The 19,258-nt window shown below is 41.2% G+C and overlaps 1 protein-coding gene across 1 annotated transcript in view; it reads left to right on the plus strand.

Annotated features, from left to right (window-relative positions):
* Nucleotides 1-19,258, plus strand: part of TBXAS1 (thromboxane A synthase 1) — a 227,867-nt gene that overhangs the window by 82,604 nt on the left and 126,005 nt on the right. The window contains exon 4 of the mRNA XM_041486019.1: nt 18,034-18,130. Coding sequence (XP_041341953.1) covers nt 18,034-18,130 — 97 coding nt within the window. The remainder of the gene's footprint in view (nt 1-18,033; nt 18,131-19,258) is intronic.

The following is a 19,258-nucleotide window of genomic DNA, read 5'->3' on the forward strand; positions in this document are numbered from 1 at the left end:
GTGGGGCTTGGGGCTTTCCCTTTTTGTGGTTGGAAGAGGGATGTGCATTTCTGGGATTTGGGCATGTGGAACTTTACTTGAAGCCTTTTTCTTCCTTCTGCTGTCATCAAATACCTTGGGACAAGCCTAAGGTAGATAGGGCAGGATCTTCTCCTGCAGGGAGCAGCTGATGTCTTCATCATGGGCTGAATTTAACTGAAGAAACAATGTCTTTATTGTTATTTTAATGTCACAAAGCTTTTTAAGCCCTCTATTTCTAGCCTCATTCTGCTTTCTGTGGAAAAAGTGATTCCAGGAAAAGTATTCCCATCTTTGTTTCTGAAGGCTCATGGAAAGAAATAACTCAGTTTTATGAAAAAATTATATCCTGTTTGATTTCCTCTTTTGCACTGGGCGGGGGGTCTACTGGACTTACTACCTCTCCTGGGGTACTTCCTTTATTTTGATATTTTAAAGAATTTACTTTTCATATTTCAGCTAGAGGAAATCATACCTGGACAGTGATAGGGAAAAACAAGTTTCCTGTTGCTGTTTTATAGCTCCTCATAATCTCTGTTACCCATGTAACCTGATAGGGAGTTTTGGTAGCCTCACTTGCCTGGATTTTTGTTTTCTTAAAGAGCAGTATATTTTTTGGCTGATGTCAGGTCTTTCATATTTCAGCAATATTTATTTTTTTGTCACTGATTTCTCCTTTATGTGTTGTGATAAGGTTCTTTGACTCGATAAGATTGTTGACCAGCCCCAGAATTGCTGATGTGGGTTAGAGTTATCTCTTTCTTCCATTAACTACCTGCAAATTGTACAGTACAGCAGAACCCCTAACTTTGAGTACATGAGTAATCACATTAAAGTCAATGGTATTGTTTAACATGCTTCAAGTTAACCAGAAGTCTGTCTACCTTGCTGAATCAGGGCCATAAAAAAACAATTGCATTTGTGCCTTAAAAATATTTTTAGTGCTGTTGGTACACATAAACTCCTAGTTCTATTGTACCTGGAAGAAGTTAATGGGAAGAAAAATATTCTTCTCCCTCTCCACCCTCTCTTTTCATAGCACTTTTCATGTAGACAATTTAGTTGCTCTTGTGAAATGTGTTAGCCATTCCCTCTGAAACGGAAAATATTATTGCATGAATGGGCAGAACAATAGGACAATCTTAATGTTTTAAGTTAAACTTTCAGGAGCCTTTCTTTTAATTACAATGAGAATTTGTAAATAGTAACCTATTTTTTGAAAACTGGTTTTCAAAAAAGAAGTGAAACCCAACAATACTCCTAGAAGAAACTCCAGGACAGAATTTGTGGTACAATGCTACATCTCCATCTGAATTCCCACAGTAAACATAATTAGGTACTGGTTATAGTTGGCTCCAGTGGTTCAATCGAGCTGCTGGAACAAGTCTTGTGAGTTACTGTTGGGTATATCATCACCAGTTTCCCCTCTTGTCTCTAAAGTTAATTGGTCCTGAAAACACAGCCTTCTGTGGTACTAATGCCTGAAGTCTTGCCCAAAAGGTGGCATACCATGCTGTTCTGAGAGCTGGAATCTGTGTCACTGTCACAGGTGGAATTGTTTTTGTGGCTCCTTGACCACTATTGGAGTATTTTACATTCTGCATACGCAGATCTGCGGGCTGCAGATTATTGGCAAAATTTACAGTAAATTGGTTGACCAGTTTAATTCTGGCATGTTCAAATGTACTAAGGTCTCTGGAACACTGCAAATTGATACCTAGTGTACTAGTAATGTCAAAGGTATTTATTAATGAGAACCTCACAGCCACGGACAAATCTGCTGTGTGGACTGTGACCTCCCATGAGAACTGTGCAACTTGAGCTTGTGTACCCTGTGATGGTTCTTGATTTGGGACTGTAGCCTCTGGCTGCCTCAGGAAGGTCCAGGGACATTTGTGTTCTATGTATTCACAGACAGAACTCAAAAGCCCATCAAAATTTTGCAGTTCAAGCCCTCAAGGCAAGCCAAGCCATTGGGATTGAAACCTTTGGTGAAGCGGTAGTCTCTTCTGTGTGCCAAGCTCTCCCACTCCTCTCTGAGGCTCCAGACGTTGCCCTGGGGTGGCTGAGCTGCAGGCATGTGCTCACTGTTGTGCTTTTCCCCAAGTTTCCTCTGTCCAATCCCTCTGTGACTCTACTGCAGCTGTTTAAGCCACTGTAAGTCAAAGACCTGATGTAATCTTTTACATCTCTGGAAAAAGGGTATGAAATCCAACCATATGAGACAGACAGCATTTTATGTGCTCTTGGCAAGGCAACAAAGGACAGTGCCTGTCACCTGCACCAGGTTCCTGATGCTTGTTTCTGTGCTCATGGGGTGTGCAAACTGCTGGGGTCACAGCTCCAGCAAATGAATGTTTGTGTAGAGGAGCATCTCCTGCTTGGTGTGGCTTCACTGACAGATTTTGCCAGACATGGAACAGCTCTGAGAGACTGGACAAAACTCTGTCAGCTCCTAAGATTGACAGTGGGAGCAGGAGCAGGCCCTTGTACCATATCTAAGCATCTGAGGAGCCTGATTAAACCTTGGTCTGCTTCTGTGTGTGTGCATATAGCAGCCTTGGCTAGGAGAAGGTTTCACCTCCATTTCCTCCTGCAGAAGTGTTTCCTTTTGGTTCCTTGCATACTGGTACTGTGCAGCATTTAGGTATTTAAACATAGTCCTGGTGAGCTTCATCCTAAGATCATTTGAAAAGTGAAGCTTCTTTTGAAAATGTGCTGCCTGAGGAGTGTTTTACAGCTAATATACAGCACAGGTGATCTTTGATCTCTGCTGCCTGCTTCTTTGCTAATTAATGGTTAAAATGATAGTTTTAAAGGGAATGAAACTGCTGAACAGATTGCTTCTTCTTACCATGTTACACCTGCATACCACAATGTGTTATCCTCATTCAAGGAAGGGGGAGGAAATATTCTGAGTTACAAAAACTAGTTCCTTAGACACAATTTCACATTGCTCTACCACCTTCATTATCTACTGGAGCCTGTATTTGTTCAACATTTTAACAAGCTGAAAAGTCCACCTTGTAATTTTCCCCCCACCCTTTTCGACCATTTAGAAATAAGCAGGTGGAGAGCTTCTAAAAGACTGAAAAATCTGAGGCATTATTTCAATATATCAGTCCTAGAAAGTATGGGAAAACAGCAGCGTTGTAGATTTTGTTGTTCATATTAAATGCTTTCATTAGAATTTCCTACAGCACTCCAGAAGTATTGATGCAAACCTAAAGCAGATACATGCAATATGCAACGTTCAGTAGCTATTAATGGTCTCTGACTTCACTTGCAGTGTATCTGATTATGAGCTGGTGTTCCCAGTGTCATGCATGGTAATTTTTTAATGCATTTCTTGAATAATTTCCCCTCGCTATATGTAGGGGGAGGCAAATGCATCATGCCTCCCAACGTGTGTGTGTGTGTGTCCCCTTTCTTGGCAGCCTTTGAAGCAGATCAATTTTAACACTCAGTTCAGGAACTTCTGCCTGCCTTGGTCACTTCACAGGAGAGTCAAATTACTGCCTCTCCAGGTCACTCCCTAATGCCAGTTTCCCTTTTTTTCTGGGAAAAGAAAGCCCAAAGAAATGCAAAAGCAGCTTGTTACCATACTGTGACTGTGCTATGAGAAGCACTGGGCAAAAGGGATTTCCCTTTTCCACAGATCCCACGCTGGGTCTGGAGAAGGACCCAGAGCAGAAACCAGCAGGCTATTGGGTGTTCCTGCAGTCTGCAAGCCTGGCACAGGCCCGAGCACCCATGGCTCTGTCCCTTACTCATGCCACCAGCTGGGAGCCCCAGGATGCAGGTGCTGGTTAGACCCTCTCTGCCCATGCTGGGGAGCCCTTAGACAAGACCTCATGGGGCCTCTGCCCTTAGGCTACCAAAGCATTCCAGAGGAATGGATTTGGGACGTCTATAACTTAGTTTCTTAAAAATAGTAAGTAGTATTTTCCTTTGTAAGGGTGACTACACTTTGCCAGGTATCTGCAGAGGTGTTTCCTATCAAGTGCTGCCTTCCATGTTGTTCAGTTGGTGCCTCCACTTTGTTGGGGTTTGTTCTGGTTTTGGTTTTTTCCATCCATGACCTTGACTTGTAGGCTCTGTGTTTATGTTTTTCATACTTCCTTCCCTTGTCCCCTAAATGTTTGCTCTGGATTTTTCTTTCTCTTACTTCTCTCCATTGTCTTTAGCTTTATGCTGTCTTTCCTCCATGCTCTGATTTTTATTCCTCCCTGTTTTTCTTATCCATGTTGAATTGAAAACAGTAACATGACCTGACAATTTTAATGTCATTCCAAGATTTTTATGTAATTCTATAAATCTCTTAATTTTTTATTGTTTTGTCATATATATAGGTTTTAGTTTTTCCCTCTGCCTTATTAGTCTGGGGATCAATTTTAGTCTACTACATTTTATTAGTAGAAAAGGGAACAAAATATCTCCTTTTTCTTTGTTGGTTTGGCACCATCCTAAAATAACCCTTTTTCTCTCTTGACTATCTCTTTTCTTTTCCTGGAGAGTCTGCTTTATGTCAGACCTGCTGGCACTGAACTGGGTATGATTTCATCAGGCAATAGGCAAAAGTATACCCCACTGCAGAGGAAGAAGTTGTTTTCAGCTGTTACTATGTTCATTCTTTTTGTTCCTATCTTGGGGAGCATGGGATGAGCTGAGCCACCATTACTCTGGGGATTGTGAATCCTTCTTTCCCTCCAGTAAATTTAGTGGCTAAACCTGAAGGCTGATCTTGGAGGAGGATTTGTTTTAGTCATACCAATAAAATTCCACAGGTATAATTAAAAAAGCTGTTGTGATGTCAAAGAAACCTCCCTTGCAGAGACACATCAGCTCTGCAAAGACAGTCACTGCATCAGGGAAAAGGCTGACCATGTCCTCCAGCAATTACTGGGGTACACTCCCACAGAAGTTTTTTTCTAGTATAACTTTATTAAGATTAAAATCTTGTCTTGTCCCAGAATCTCCTCTCTGCCCCATGCAAACAAGTCTCAAAATAGTGGTCTGGACCTTCAAGCTGTTGTTTACTTCAGCATAGCTTCATTTCAGGCATAGAGTCATGACTATTTGAAGATCTTGACCCAATGTTTAGGTCTTTCTCATGTTATATAATTTCAGTTTTTCGATGATGGTACCTACTGAAAAAAAATTAGATTTTGTACAACAAATCTGAAGACATACCCAGACCTCTTAAAGTAGTTTACAGAAAAAGGAGTGAGTTGGGAGCAATGTTCTGACTCTGTAAGGTCGAGCAGCAGACGTTTTATCACTCAGCAATAATCCAAGCTTTTCTGTCAATGTTGGAATCTATTTTATTGAAAAAAGATCTTGGCAAGGACACTGGGGATTTGCTGCAGAGTCTTTCAAAGTGACATTATGAGAGGATCTTGGTTCTTTGGGACCTTTTATTGTATGGAACATCTTATGAAATACTTTGTGTGAAGGGCCAAAGTAAAATGTTACCAAAGCAGCCGAACAATTTTATATGTTCACCAGCTGTCCATTTAGGGCAGTAGGAAATGAGCGATGTTTGGGGCAGGAGACAGAGAAAGTAGGTCTCCAAGTGCAGTACAGAGACAAATGTTAAAGTAGGTCAGATGGTAATGTGACATCACATGGAAAGGCATTAGTTTTTAAATATTAAATTCCATTAAAATAATTTAAATTTTTATTTTTGAAATAGAGATATATATTACAAAATGGGAAGATTAATATTTGAAATACTTAAACTTATTCTTACAACAGACCTATATTTTCTCCTCTATCACTGGCATTTTATTTGCTTTTGTCTTGTAACTAATACCTTGGATTCTCATCAGCAGTGAAGAACAGAAGTTTGTGAAACTACCGTAATTTTCATTCTGTTCATTTCCTTAGCAAAATATTTAAACAACTACACAATTTGTAAACCTTGGAGCAGACCCCTTTGATACACCACTGTGTTTATACCTGCCCATGGGACTGCTCTGGGCATTGCACTCAGGGTATTTCCCAGTCTTTGCCTCTTCTGGGCTGACCATTTTGGATATTGGATTTCTGCAGGCAGCTATTCTTGCACTTCCAGAGACTGGCACCTCTGATATCCACAGGCTATCCCTGCTGCCAGAGGAGTGGAAGCAGCAGGTTACACTGAGGTCAGAGGACGAGGGGTGTTGCTGGCAGTACTGACCCTGCCATGCAGGCAGCATTGCCTAAATACTGGAATATCTCTGCTGGATTTAAAAGGCTCCAGGTGAGAAGAGCATAATCAATAATTGCAGATATTAAAAGTGGTGCCTTCTCGTGCTTTCCTACCTTTTCCCCCTTCCTTCTTTGCCTACAGGACACGAAGCATCTGAATCCCCCAGACGATTGCTCATGCATTTACATTTTCATTTGCTTGGTTTATAGCAGGATTGTTCCAGCTTTTGGGAGGGGCAGCTATCAAAGATGTACAGGCACTGCCATTGTGTTTTATTGTTCCAGCCTATTTTACCCTGTGAAGGTAGGTGGGAGTTTTTTAGTGGGTTGGTTTTGTGCTTTTTGCTTTCTCTTTCTTCTAAGAATTTACAACCCTTTTATTGTCAGTCTTCAATCATTTTTGATAGATCAATATATTTACTTCAATGATGGCTCATCCTACAGCTGTGCTTATATTTTTTTTTTGTGCTTTGTTTATAGGGGTTATGAATAGATGGTACCTCTGCTATACCTCTGCCATTGCATGAGGATCAAGTTGCTTGAAATTGGCCCAATACATTTATATTTAGAAGCAACATGAGGTGTTTACATTGGCCTGTCTTCAAATCTACTGTTTCCCACCCCTTTTCTAAGTAAATTTTGAGCAATTAGAAATGCTGTTTTTTTCAGAACTGCTCTCAGAAACCTTAATCATGACTAGTGGTGTTTCATGTACATGGAACTGTTTGTACTGTTTGGAGACAAGGGTTCTAGGAAACTGCTCTAGCAGACTCCAGAGATCCAGAGGGTTTGGGGAGTAGCATAGCAAGGCAGAATGGTGACATGGACTCAAAAATGAAGCAGCTCTATGGGAATCCTGTGGTCTCCAGCCAAGCAGCTCTGAGGCAGAGAGGAATTCAGAAATTCTTGAGTCTACTTCTCATTCATGTCCCCAGGCAGCCAGATGTGGGCCTGGAACAGCTGTTTGGTGCAGCTGTGAAGAGAGCTCACACATGTGCAGAGCAGTGTCAGTGTGATTTGCTGTGCTCTAGCTTGGGGTCAGTAGAAGGAGTGGGTGAACAGGACTTTCCAGTGAAGGTGAAAGGATATGGCTGTGGGAGAGAGGGCTACATCTACTATTCCATCCCCAGGGATTTGGGTTGTTTCATTATAAAGTGATGTGTATGCCAGTTGTTATGCAATTGCCCCCTTTCTCCCACCACAAAGAAGAGAGCAGCAAAGGAAGTGTGTTTGTTACAACTGATGATATGTAGAACATGGTAAATGGAAAACAGGTCAACTAGGCAGTGCTCTCACTAATATTACAGCTTGAAACATGATCTGTATCTTATGACTACACATTAAACATGGGGAAAAATCCCTGAACCTGCATGGATTTTAGTGAGGTTTTAATAATTTAAACCAGGTGAGCATATTAGCTGTTTGTAGGATGTAATCCCCATAGTTGGCTTACCAGAGCCGTATACACCCTGGGGTTTGGTACATTCATTCTTAGGCTGAAATAATTTGCCATGTTATGAAAGCCGTGACTCAACTACCTCTCAGCATCACGTTGTCCATTTGTAACAGCAGATTTTCCTGGAAGTCATTACTTTGGAGTGCCATTGTCAGCTGTACACATCATTCCTGCTCTTCTTGTCCTTTGTGGTACAGATTTGCTCGTTGTTAGTGAGGATGTTACTGCTGATACACAAGCTATCAGGTTTTTCTGTTATTTTCTTTCTTTTCTATCTTTGTTGAATTGCAGTTTCCTTTGTCTTCTGTGTGGTGCACTGAAAGAGGTTAGGAAATTTATCACGGTTATTTTTAATGGGCTTTTAAAGTCCTGCATGACACAGATTGAATTGATTCAGGGAAATTTCCTGGAGCTGTAGCATTGTTCTATTAAAAAATAATTTTATCATTGCAATTTTTCTGTAAGAAAATACATCTATTTTTCTCCTTCTATCCTATAACAAAACCTTGCTTTCTAATGTTTCTGCGTGGTCAGATATTAGCCATTTCCCTAGAAAATTTAAGTTGGCCATGTGTACTGCTAGCATTTTTATTGTAAAGAATTCTGCTAGTGGTTTCATGATAAATGCATCAAGCATTGGGAAATTACTTTTATTAGAGTACATTTAATAATGCATTAACAAAATAAATGGGTTTGTGTGTTTATCTTGAGAATGTATAGAAAAAGTACATTCTGCTATAGGTAAAAAAAATTAATCTTTCCTGTGTGCATTTTGTATGCTGTAGCATAAAAAAGTACATTCCCAAGAGCTCAGTAGGTGGTTACTATCTTTTTTCCTTTGTTTAGACATATTTTTTTAGGCAGATTGTGCAAGAAAAGCAAGTCCCAGTGACTGTCCCCCTCATGGCTTGTCTGACAAGCCTTTCCTTCCCTGAGTGAGGCTGTCCATTGTTGGCTGGGATCTGTGTCTTTAGTGCACACAAACCAAATGAATGAGTGGCTCGTGGCTTCCCACTTATGAAACCCTGATTTCACTTGCTTAAACTTCAGATATTTTCAGGCTAGTAACCATGACCAAGTCAAAGTGTCACTTCTTATTCTTCAAGATGGTCTGTTGCATGTGTAGTTACATGAAATTCAATTTGGCTTACTTATTCCGTCATGCTATGTTCATGATGCAAAAAAAAAAAAAAAACAACCCTAAACCAGTCTATTGAGTCCTATCTATTACTGAAGAATTAAAATATTCTAATATCAAGACAGTATTATTTCAGAGATGCATGCATCTGCATTAACATAAGCAGACCAAAGGTATTAAGAGGGAGGGTGTACTATATAATGTAACTCTCTCATTGATTTAAGATCAAAATGCCAGTAAGAAGGAGTAGACTGAAATAAAATTATGTACATGTTTATTTCAGATACATTCAAAAATAAAATATTGTTTTGTCCACCACTGCTGATCCTATTTACAGGAGGCAGATGAGCTGTCTTGCCTATAAAGAAATGAAAGATAAAGTGCAGAATTAAAACAAGCAGAAACAGCCTATTGATTTTGAATGTCTCTGTTCTGTACGCTGCTTTTGAAGATATGTATGAGGATGTGTCTTTTTCTGAGAGCCTTTTCTTTCCTCCAGGGCTGAAGTGGCTAAGTTTTCTCACAAAACTGGAGAAGTGAAGAACTCCAGTCACACCTGAGTTCTGGCCATGATAAGTAAAGCATACATGAGATGAAGCTTGCAGAAAGGCAGAGTTATGGATGGCTTTTCTGTGTACCCTGATGTCAGATCTCAGGGAGGAAAAATAACACAAACGTCAATTTTATCATGGTCAGAAAGGCTTTGAGAGGCAGCAGTCAGATCACACGGGTTTTGTTTTAGTCACCCTGGAATGTTTGCTTATATGAAGTTTGGTGATGGGTGTGTAATTATAAACTTTATTACACTTCTGCTTTTATCATAGTCAACCTGCTTTATTACCTGCTGTATCTTGTGATGTTGTAGTATCACAAACTATATTTCAATCCTTTGACTGCCTTCCCGTTTCATTTTCTCTGTATGGTTGCACGTATGCTCTCCTTTTGCCTCCTGTCCCCAAATTTTTCTTGGATCCTGCACTGTGACACACACATGCTTCCCTGTTTTCTGGGACTCAGGATCCTCCTTGGCTGCATGGATGTGTGTTCAGATAGGTCCCCCATACTTTGCTGGAAAGCAGCCCTGCATCGCATTCCCCTCCTCCACATGTTCTCTCAGCCATGTTATTCGATGTAGCATCACAGCCGTATCCCTCATCTTCTGCAAGTGTGCTGCTCTGTCTCCATTTATCTTGTATGAAATGGCTTTAGCCCTGCCAGAGTAGTGCTGCCTGTTGTTGTTTCCCAGAAATTGCTTACTTGTCTGTCAAAGGAAGCTGTTTAGAGCTCCTAACTAGAAATCAAGATAAGCATTCAGCAGATCCCTATCCCTTCCTTACATGGGGAGGGGGAAAGAAGAAGAAAAAAAAAATAGAAAATGGTTACCCTTGCTTAGACTAAGTAACAGTGTCTGCTTACCCTCCTCAGCCATCTTGTAAGTTTTTTCTTTTCATTCCACTGTAAAAATAGGTAGCACTGTTGAATATAAATAATAGGCTCATACAAGTCCATACAGATGAACACTGTGTTCATAGTAGCAAGTAAAGTTTGGAGACACAGAAAGTTTGCTATCTTCCAGAGGTAGCCTTCCCTAGAAATAATAATCCAGTGTTCTGGAAAAAGTAACCTAATGGTTTTTCCCTCAAGGCATGGCAAAGGAGTACTTTAGTAGTGAATTAGGTGCAAAGAGGAAGAGATGAGACTGTTCTCACGCTGCATCTCGAAAAGCCCCAGAAAGGCCGGGCACAGAAACATGCTGAAACCCGCAGGAAACGCCTGCTGCACCGTCACATGAGGCCAGCCAGGCAGAGTGCGCTTTAGCGAGCGCAGACAAAACAAGCTCTGGTGAAAATACCACAGTCTAAACAGAAGTAACAAAACACAGACTAATACAGCCCAACTTGATGGGAAGCACCATGGGAAAAGATTTAGAAACAGTGTGCTGGCACTCTTGCTGAGGTGAGGAGCTGTGAGGACTTTCAGCGTCACCCAGTCACAATAGCACCAGGCACCCACCCGGGAGGAGTGGCTGGTTTCTTATTAGTATCACAGTACTTCTCATTTCCAGTAGCATCATGTAAAAGCAGTACCTTATTTACAGCTTTCATTTGGCATTAATGAAGTGGAATACTGATGTAGCTAATCAGCAGTAGCGGTGTGATGCGAGCACGGCGGCGGCGGTAATCATCTTAGCCCAGTTGGCAGGATAAAAATAACCCCTGCCGGCACTGGGAAGTGGCAGCTCCCTGGCTGTGGAGGAGCACAGCCCACGACCCTGTGGCTCTGCACTGCCCTGGAACCCAGCTTCTGCTGCAGCCCACCTGAACAGAGAAAAGAAACTATTGCTGTCCCTGTCCATCCCTTTTGCTGCTTCTCTCTCCAACCCCTGAATGTGGGCTTGAATTTTTGTATTTGTGCTGGGCTGGACTCAGATTGCCTCTAAAAACCAAATGGATATAGATTGCCGAATATGCTTGTATAATTCAGAAGTGGTTTGGTTTTTTTTTTTTGTTGTTTTTTTTTTTTCCTCTTAGTGGCACTTTGTGAGCTTAATTTAATCTCTGTCATTTCTTATATGTGGGTAAATGTCATCTACTTCATTTCATGAATGAATTAACACAGCCATACAGAGCCTGTGTCTCCTGCACTGCTCACTTGGTCGGGGGAAGGGAGTAGTAAATGTGTGTGACACCCTCAAGTTGCTAAACCCTGAGGTTAGAGATGCTCAGAAACAGATTTCATTTGCACCCTGGTATAAATTACTTGAAAGATTCTACCAACTCTGTACATTATAATGACCTCAATCAGCCCTCCTTCTCTTTGTTGTCAACATTAAATATAATACTTTCATACCCCAGGTCTCTTACTACGCCTGATGAGTGAGGAACTCCTTTAAAAATAGCTGTGCTTTTAGTGGTGGGGAGAAGATAAATAATCCTGGAAATTTCTTCCTTCTTTTTGATACTTCCTTAAGCATGTCAGAAGGCAGAGGCCTTCTGGCAAGGTGCGAGTTTGAGATATTACAGAGGTTCTTGGTATGTAGAAGACAGCGTTTTTAATCCCAGTTGTGTGGACAAAGAGTTAGGAGCATAACCATACAGAGCAGCACAGGAAGTATGTGTGAGCAAGCATTTTATGTTACATGATATTTTTAATGCCTCCAGGACTTAAATTAATAGTCCTATGTACTTCTTTTAAATCTTTCACAACATGGAAATAAATGTAGTTCATTGAAAAAGGAAATTAAGAACAATTTATTCTTAAATAGAAATGAATGTGGCCACGCCTCTTCTTTTAATGGGTTGGATTAGTCTCTGGATGAGGGCTGTGTGTGTGTTTGTAGAGCTGTGCTTTGAAATGTTTCTCTGTGCCTGAGACTTCTCAGTGCTACTGGGGCTTCACTTTCATGTGCAGTAATTTCACCTGTTTCTAGGGTGTTGTCTTTTTGGGGTAGTTCTTTTTGGTTTTTCTTCTCTTAAGTGTTAATAGGTGTTTCATGGTTCTCTAATCTAGAGATACTCAACTTGTGAGTGCTGTATAAAAATAGTCCAGGGAAGCACCTTGCTGACTGGAGTCACAGCCTAGGATGCAGAACAAATGGCACAGGAGTTAGTTCCCAAAGAAATTGGCGTGCAATTTCCAGGTGTACATAGCTGCTGAGAAGCTCTGTTCCCACAGGGTGTCAACAGAAAAAAAAAAAAAAAAAAAAAAAAAAAAAAAAAAAAAAAAAAAAAAAAAAGAAGTGGTTACTGGCAATTCCCAACTCCTCTACTCCTCTATACCTGACTGTCCCGCAGTCCCTCAGATGGAAAATGAAAGATGTTATTTGTTTTCCCCACTGTCACTTCAGGTTATTTAAGTTGTAGGCTCGACAGGCCTAGAATAAGATTTCTGTGTATGAATATCTCCTGTCAAATTAGGATATGGGGCTCTTGGAGACCTTTAGCTGCTAATATAACACAAATAATACTCATGGTACTTGACAAATTTGTCCCACTCCTTTCCTTTCCTCTCAGCCCAAATTAACCCTTTCTGTGCAGATTGTGTTTGGGTTTTGCCACTGTTCATTATATATTGCTCAGTACTACCACATCTGATTTGCCTTCAAGCACTGAAAGGGGACAGTGCTATGACAAATCAATTTGCTGGCCTCTGAAATAATTAAGTAAGTAAGGCAGGGCTTCAGGCCTATTTTAAACAAGCATTGTGCTATTTTTTTTACGTTTCTTTGCCTGCAATGAAAAGGTGTCTCTAAACAAAAGAGGCAGAGTGATTGAGGAACTTCTTTTAAGGAAAAATTGCCTAAGGAAATCAGCCTTTTCCCACTGTATCTCTGTCTTTGTACACCTCTCCTTCTCCCCCCACTGCCTTTTTTTTCCCTTTGTTCTTTGCTCTTCCCCAAAGAAAATAGCAATAATAAAATATTCTATTTTTATATGCCTCTACAGGTGATCTTTGTGTACTTAACCAGACCACAGCACAGAAAACAAAGCCTTGCTTATTGCCTAATAGCATATATATGTTTTATGATTTATGTGGTTGTAACACATGGGACTGATAATAGATAGGAAGATCAAAGTCTTCTGTGAATTGACAGCAGCACTGTAAACAAGGTGAAAGGGTTGCAGGTGTTTCCCACATGGATGTTATACAAAAACATATGGCCCTTTGCCATAAGGTACTGTATGTGCTCTCCACTTTTTCCTGTGCAACAAGGCAGTGTTGCTGTGAGCTTTGCTCAGAGGGCACGGCCATGGCTCAGGAGCTGGGAGCTGCTGGGGGCTGCAGATGACCATGCAGTGTGGCCACAGTGGTCTTGGGAGCATGGAAAGGCTGATGCTAAATTGGTCTTTCCAGTTAAAAGAAGCTGATTCTGATCTGAGAACAGAAGTCTGCATTCTGGGGGATCTCTGTCAAACATTGGGAAGGAAGCTGATCGCTGAAGTGTTTCAGGAGAGACTGGGCAGTCCAATGTGCCCCTTGTCTCATCGCTCCTACTTGAGCTCAGAGCTGGGCTTGGCAGGCACCTCTTACCTCCATGGGTTATCCTCTGTGGCCCTGGCCATGGCAGGCACTAGGTGTGGGGTTGAGACACCTAGGCCACACCTCTGCAGAAAGCAATGGTGGTGCATGAGCAGACCTGCAGATATCATTGCTGGATTACTGTTTGTTCTTGTGGATAAAATAAAAGATGTGTTTAGTGAGTGACTAAATCATTGGAAAGAGGACTGCAACATCCTGGGTGAACCCTGAACACAAGGTAGTCATCTCTGTCTGTCTCATTAATTGCCTTAAGAAGGGTGCTTGTCTGCTCTTAGGAGTGAAACTGCTGCAGCTGGGTGTGGCGGGTGTTTGTAGCCTCTTCAGTTATTGAAATGCTTCTGATGAATTTTGGCTTATTTTGTTCAATACCCTGTGACATAACCACCTCCTTGACCTGCAAGCCCTTTGGCAATCTTTACTTTTCTCACAGCTTCTGGGAGTAGACCCATGCCCTCTGCTGAATTCTTGTGAAAGCCCTTTTGCTGTGCCATCCTGAGGATGATGTGGCACGAGGCTGCTGGCTTGTGCACCAGCAGCCTGCTGGGACAATGGCTCCTCAGCCATATTTTCATCTGCTGGAGGAAGCTCACACTGTACTTTTCCTGTTCATGTACTGGTATCAGGTCTTTCCTGCCTCACCTTCCAATGGAACTAAAGCTACTGGTCTAAAATGCAAATTTCTTTCCCTGTTCTGTTCTGCAGTTTAAACTGAAATATAATAGAAATTGCCCCAACAGCATAACTTAATTAACCAATGCCTCATCTACACAGGAAAATTTGCTTCCATGTGTGGGTCATGAAATTAATTTTTTCTGGTGTGCCAGTGTTACAACTGATTTCTATGAGGACAAAGGTGCATCACCCCAAGTGTGTCATGCCACATGCATGAATTCTTGCTTCTCTGCAGGAGCAGGCTAGGTATTCCCAGGTATTGGCTTTACACCCTAAAAGCCCTAGATGAAATATAAAGTGTTAGGTCAAGCAGTGTAATGGTACTGTAGCTAAAGGTAGGACTTCAGTGTGTGAATGAGCCCTGTGGAAAGATTAACCTAGGAAAAGTTAATAAAAGGTGCTGCCCTAAATTATTCATGAATCCATTTGCAATGTACTTGCCGAGAGGCTTTTGTTTTTCTCAAACTCTTATTTATTAAAATCTGACAAGAATATCAGGTTTTGTTCAATAATAAATCTAAGTCTGTGTGGGACTAGTGATATCCTCATCCAGTAATACAGAATCAAAATGAAGTTACATGGCAGGGGTGAATATGTTATTTACTTGGGAAGAATACATTATTGTTCAGGAGGATTTTATCTTTTCCTTGCTATTTTGAAACAAGCGAAAAAAACCCAAAAGACCTAGTTGGGAGATAGCCTCTTGTTTTGTGATTGAGGCCTTGATCCTGCAAAGGATTTAAAATATATTAAAACTCAGTTAAGCATCTTTCTGGCAACTTTTAGTTTCAAACCTGTGTTTGCTGAATGAAATAGCTCAGGTGATCTTGTTTCACAGTTAGTTCTACTTGTCCTTTTTCCTTAACTTCAGGGAAAGCCCATTGAAAAAATGCCTTTGGCTTATGGATTTTGAGTTCCAAAGTATACTCATAGACAGCCTCATCTTTTTGTGTCCCAGAAAATGTTGCAAAGATTGTGTACAGAAAGTAGGAGAATGGAAAAAAGGCAGGAAGAGAGCTTTTGCTGTTTGCAATCCAATAATGTGTGTGCTTTATAGCAGTCATTCCTGAAAAAAAAGGCAGAACTTAGCTTTAAAATAAATTTAATTAGTTTGTTGTTTGGGTTTTTTTTTCCCCTAGCATTTTCAATTTATTAGGTGTAGGGGATTTTTTCCCCCTTGTTTTCCTTCTCTGCCCTAATTTATAACAGCATAAAGAAAAAAGAAGCAGGTGCCTATAGCTAGAAAGTTAGTGAAGAGTGAATAAAAAAGAAAGAGCTTAGCTGTGGAAACAGAACTGGGAGTTCGGGTGACTGGTCTGAGTTGGAGAATGATGAATAGATTTTGTTTGCATAAGCTTGGCTTGTGAGTCACTTTCTCATAAAAACAGCTTGAGTAGGAGATGCTCCTGTCCCAAATTTTTAGTCCTGAATGCTTTCAAGCACAAAGTGCACTGTGACATAAAGACTCCTGCTGTGAGCAGCGTCCTGTTATCCCAGTGGACAGGAGATTGAGCTTTGCAATTACCCAGGTTTGAAATGAACTAGAAGTGTGTCTCTCTTACACACACATGCTTTGCCTGATGTTTCATGTGGTGCCCCTTGCTAGTCAGAGTTAAGTTGTCTGGGTAGACGTAACCAGCTTCTGATTCAGATTTGGAATCTGATGTCAGGAAGTTGGTCCCTGTGAAAAGCTGTTTGTTGCAGGACCATCAGTCACTAAGCAATAAATGTGACAAGGAACTTCCTAAACTTGGAGGGAGAAAAAGAAAAGCCAGGTGTGAGCATGAGAGGTCAGTATTTGTGGCTGGTCATTCTGGGTATGTTCAGAGCTGCACGTCTTTGCCTTGAGAGCTTGTGTTGCCTCCCTGATGCCAGAAAAAACTGCACAAAATACACACAAAAGTTGCATGTAGGGCATTATCCTCTTCTGCTAAAGTCTGTGATCAAAACACTCTTTAATCTGAGGCATCAGCTCTTTTTTATGCACCTGTGAGGGTTCTGAATAAAAGTTTGACCATTACAGACAGCTACTTTTGCTGTGATTGAGCAAACTGGGAGAGGTGAAAAAGGTTTACCCTCATAGACCACACTACCCATATCTAATGTTCCAGTAGAGCCTGTGGGTTGCATTTGGGAAATAAAAGTTCCCTCTGGAAACCCAGATGAAAAGATGATGTCTTCCTTCCTGAAAGAAGAAAGGATTGTGTTCTTCTCTGCCATTTTTTTTGTTACAAGTTTGGGTGGTAGGGAGGTCAGATTGGACTGTGAAACCTTGCTTTGGTATCAAGATATTTGTCTAATTTGTTTGCCCTTGAAGAAATCAGGCTGCTGCAGCTTCATTGCCATGGGAACCCCTAGTTACTATATTTAATTCAGTCCAGGGTTTGCTTGTCTATTCAGTTGTTGCAGTGTAGACAGGTGATAAACAATATATCGATACTGAGCTGTATCATACCTAAATGATTAGGCATGGATATTACCGCTGTATTGCAGCATCTGTGGTATTGCTCTTGTGTTCTGCTATGAGCTGCCTGGCCCTCCTGTGCCTGCCTCCAAGCTCTTCCTCTCTCCTGCTGGAGAGAAGACAGTGCTGCCTGAATAGATTTTCTGGTCCAGCGATCAATAAAGTTAGGGACTGCAAGCGACCTCTGCTTGCTGGTCATGCTTCTTCCTTCCCCAGCAGAGCAGGCAGCCATGGAGTGCCTGTGGCCTTGGAAGAAATGGTGCTGGAGAAGGGAGATCTGCACCCCTAGAAGTTGTAGGCTTGGGACAGTTCCAGTGACTCTGCAGCAGCCACAATGGTGTGAAGACCCAGAAGGGCAGACCCTGGCTCCACAAGGTCATATTGCAATGGGAGCAGGGAGATAAAGGGTGTGCAGGCAGAGACACCCCTATCACCTATTCTTCTTCTGAAGTTTTACTAATTCCCTTAGACTTGGTAAAACTTTTTCCCCCCTTTTTCCCCCCTCCCTATTAGTGTAATGTAAGGTTTGTCCATGGCAATGCAGAGCCTGAGATTCACTCAGTTCCAGTGCTAATAGAAGTGGTGGAAATGTGTTTTACTACAGTCATGCTGGGGGGACTTCTGGAAAGATTCATTAGAGGCAGGGCTTAGCCATGAAAAGACATTTCATGTGGCTGATGGCAGGAAATGCAATTGTGTAGGTCTTTTATGATTATTTCAGTTGGTTTCTAATCTTTTGCTCCTCTACAGTTTGGTTTAGTGATACTACATCACTTTGCACAGAATTCAGAGTGAACAAAGAGTGTGTAAACCTTTATGTAAAAATGTTGGCTGAGTACTGATTAATCAGTAAAATATTTTAAGCTGTTTCCTTTAAATTCCAGGTCCATGTATCTTAATTTAACAGTTGTGAGGGCTGGAAAGATACTGCTTTACCCAAGGAAATACATTTCTGTGATATTTGTTCACTGCAAGTATATTCAAGCAAAAAGAGACATTTTAGGGAAGGAGATAGTTCTCTGTGGTCTAAAATGACTCTTTATTTCTTTCTAGATATTATATTGGTCGCCAGATGTTTGTGGTGGTCTCCTCACCAGAGATGATCAAGCAAATCTTAATGGCAGATTTTAGTAACTTCACCAACAGAATTGTAAGTACATATTAAAATTGACTTTGTGGATGGAGTTGGTAGTACTGCTAATTCCAGCTCAGAGCAAAAGTGGCTGCATGGAAGCTGGAAATAGAGGCAAAATTACATCATGGTTCAATAAGACCTATATACACTCAATATATACATTCAGTCAAAGATTCTTGTTACCAAAACACTGAGGATGAAAGGGAATGTCCTTAGAAGAGCACACTGTCCTTGTGACTGAAGCACCAGATGGATGTTGAAGAGAGGGTTTCAATATCCAGATTTGCCACTGACTTCCTGTGAAATCTTGGGAAAATCACTTACTAGTTCTCTTCCTCAGTTCTCACTCTGTAACATGGAAATTGTATTATTTGCTTTCTCCCACACATGATCTGTTTTGTGCTTTTAGACTTCACAGAGCAGGAGCAGTCTGCTTGGGACCAGGACATGCCTCCCACAGCTATTATATTAGTCATACCTGAAAATGATAAATAGCAAAGAAGGAAGTTGGAGTTAGCAATAATTTGTACATATGCTCTTGGTTACACTTGAAAAGCTCATTTTCAGGAGGTGGTTAGAGCAAATAATGAGAGTGAATGGCCTGAGTTCCAGCAGCTGCCCAGCATTTTACAAGGAAATACTGCCACTGTGTGCTGCCTTGGTCCCGTCCATTCCCTGCTTCCCCCTGGGCCCTTTGTATGTTCAAACCTGCTCAAACAAACTCACCTGTATTCAGGGGGGGTTTTTGTGCCCTTGGAGAACATTTTTTCTCTGATCAGCTGTCTGTCTCCTCTGTCCCTCTGATCCTCTCTGCAACCAGTCAGTCTGTTTGCAAACTGCTTGTTGCCTTTGCTTGCTTCTTTTGGTACATGAGTTTCATCTTGTGACTGCCTATATCTTACTTAATAACTGCTGGTACCAGCTGCCCCCCATTCTGCCCATAGCTCACACTTGAAAGGAAGAATAGATTTTTAGGCTTCTTAGGCTGAAGTTGTTACATGTCACAAGGGGCTTTTCCCCATTTTTCTCTGTATTTGAAGAAATTTTCCATCCCTTCCCTTCTTCCACCCCAAGCAGGAGCCCTATTTCTTCATCTCTATAACTTTCCTGTGCTTTTTTTCTTCATATTTGGTAGTAGTAGAC

This window comes from Pyrgilauda ruficollis, unplaced genomic scaffold (genome assembly GCF_017590135.1).
Source record: "Pyrgilauda ruficollis isolate IOZ18807 unplaced genomic scaffold, ASM1759013v1 scaffold73, whole genome shotgun sequence".
Taxonomy (NCBI): domain Eukaryota; kingdom Metazoa; phylum Chordata; class Aves; order Passeriformes; family Passeridae; genus Pyrgilauda; species Pyrgilauda ruficollis.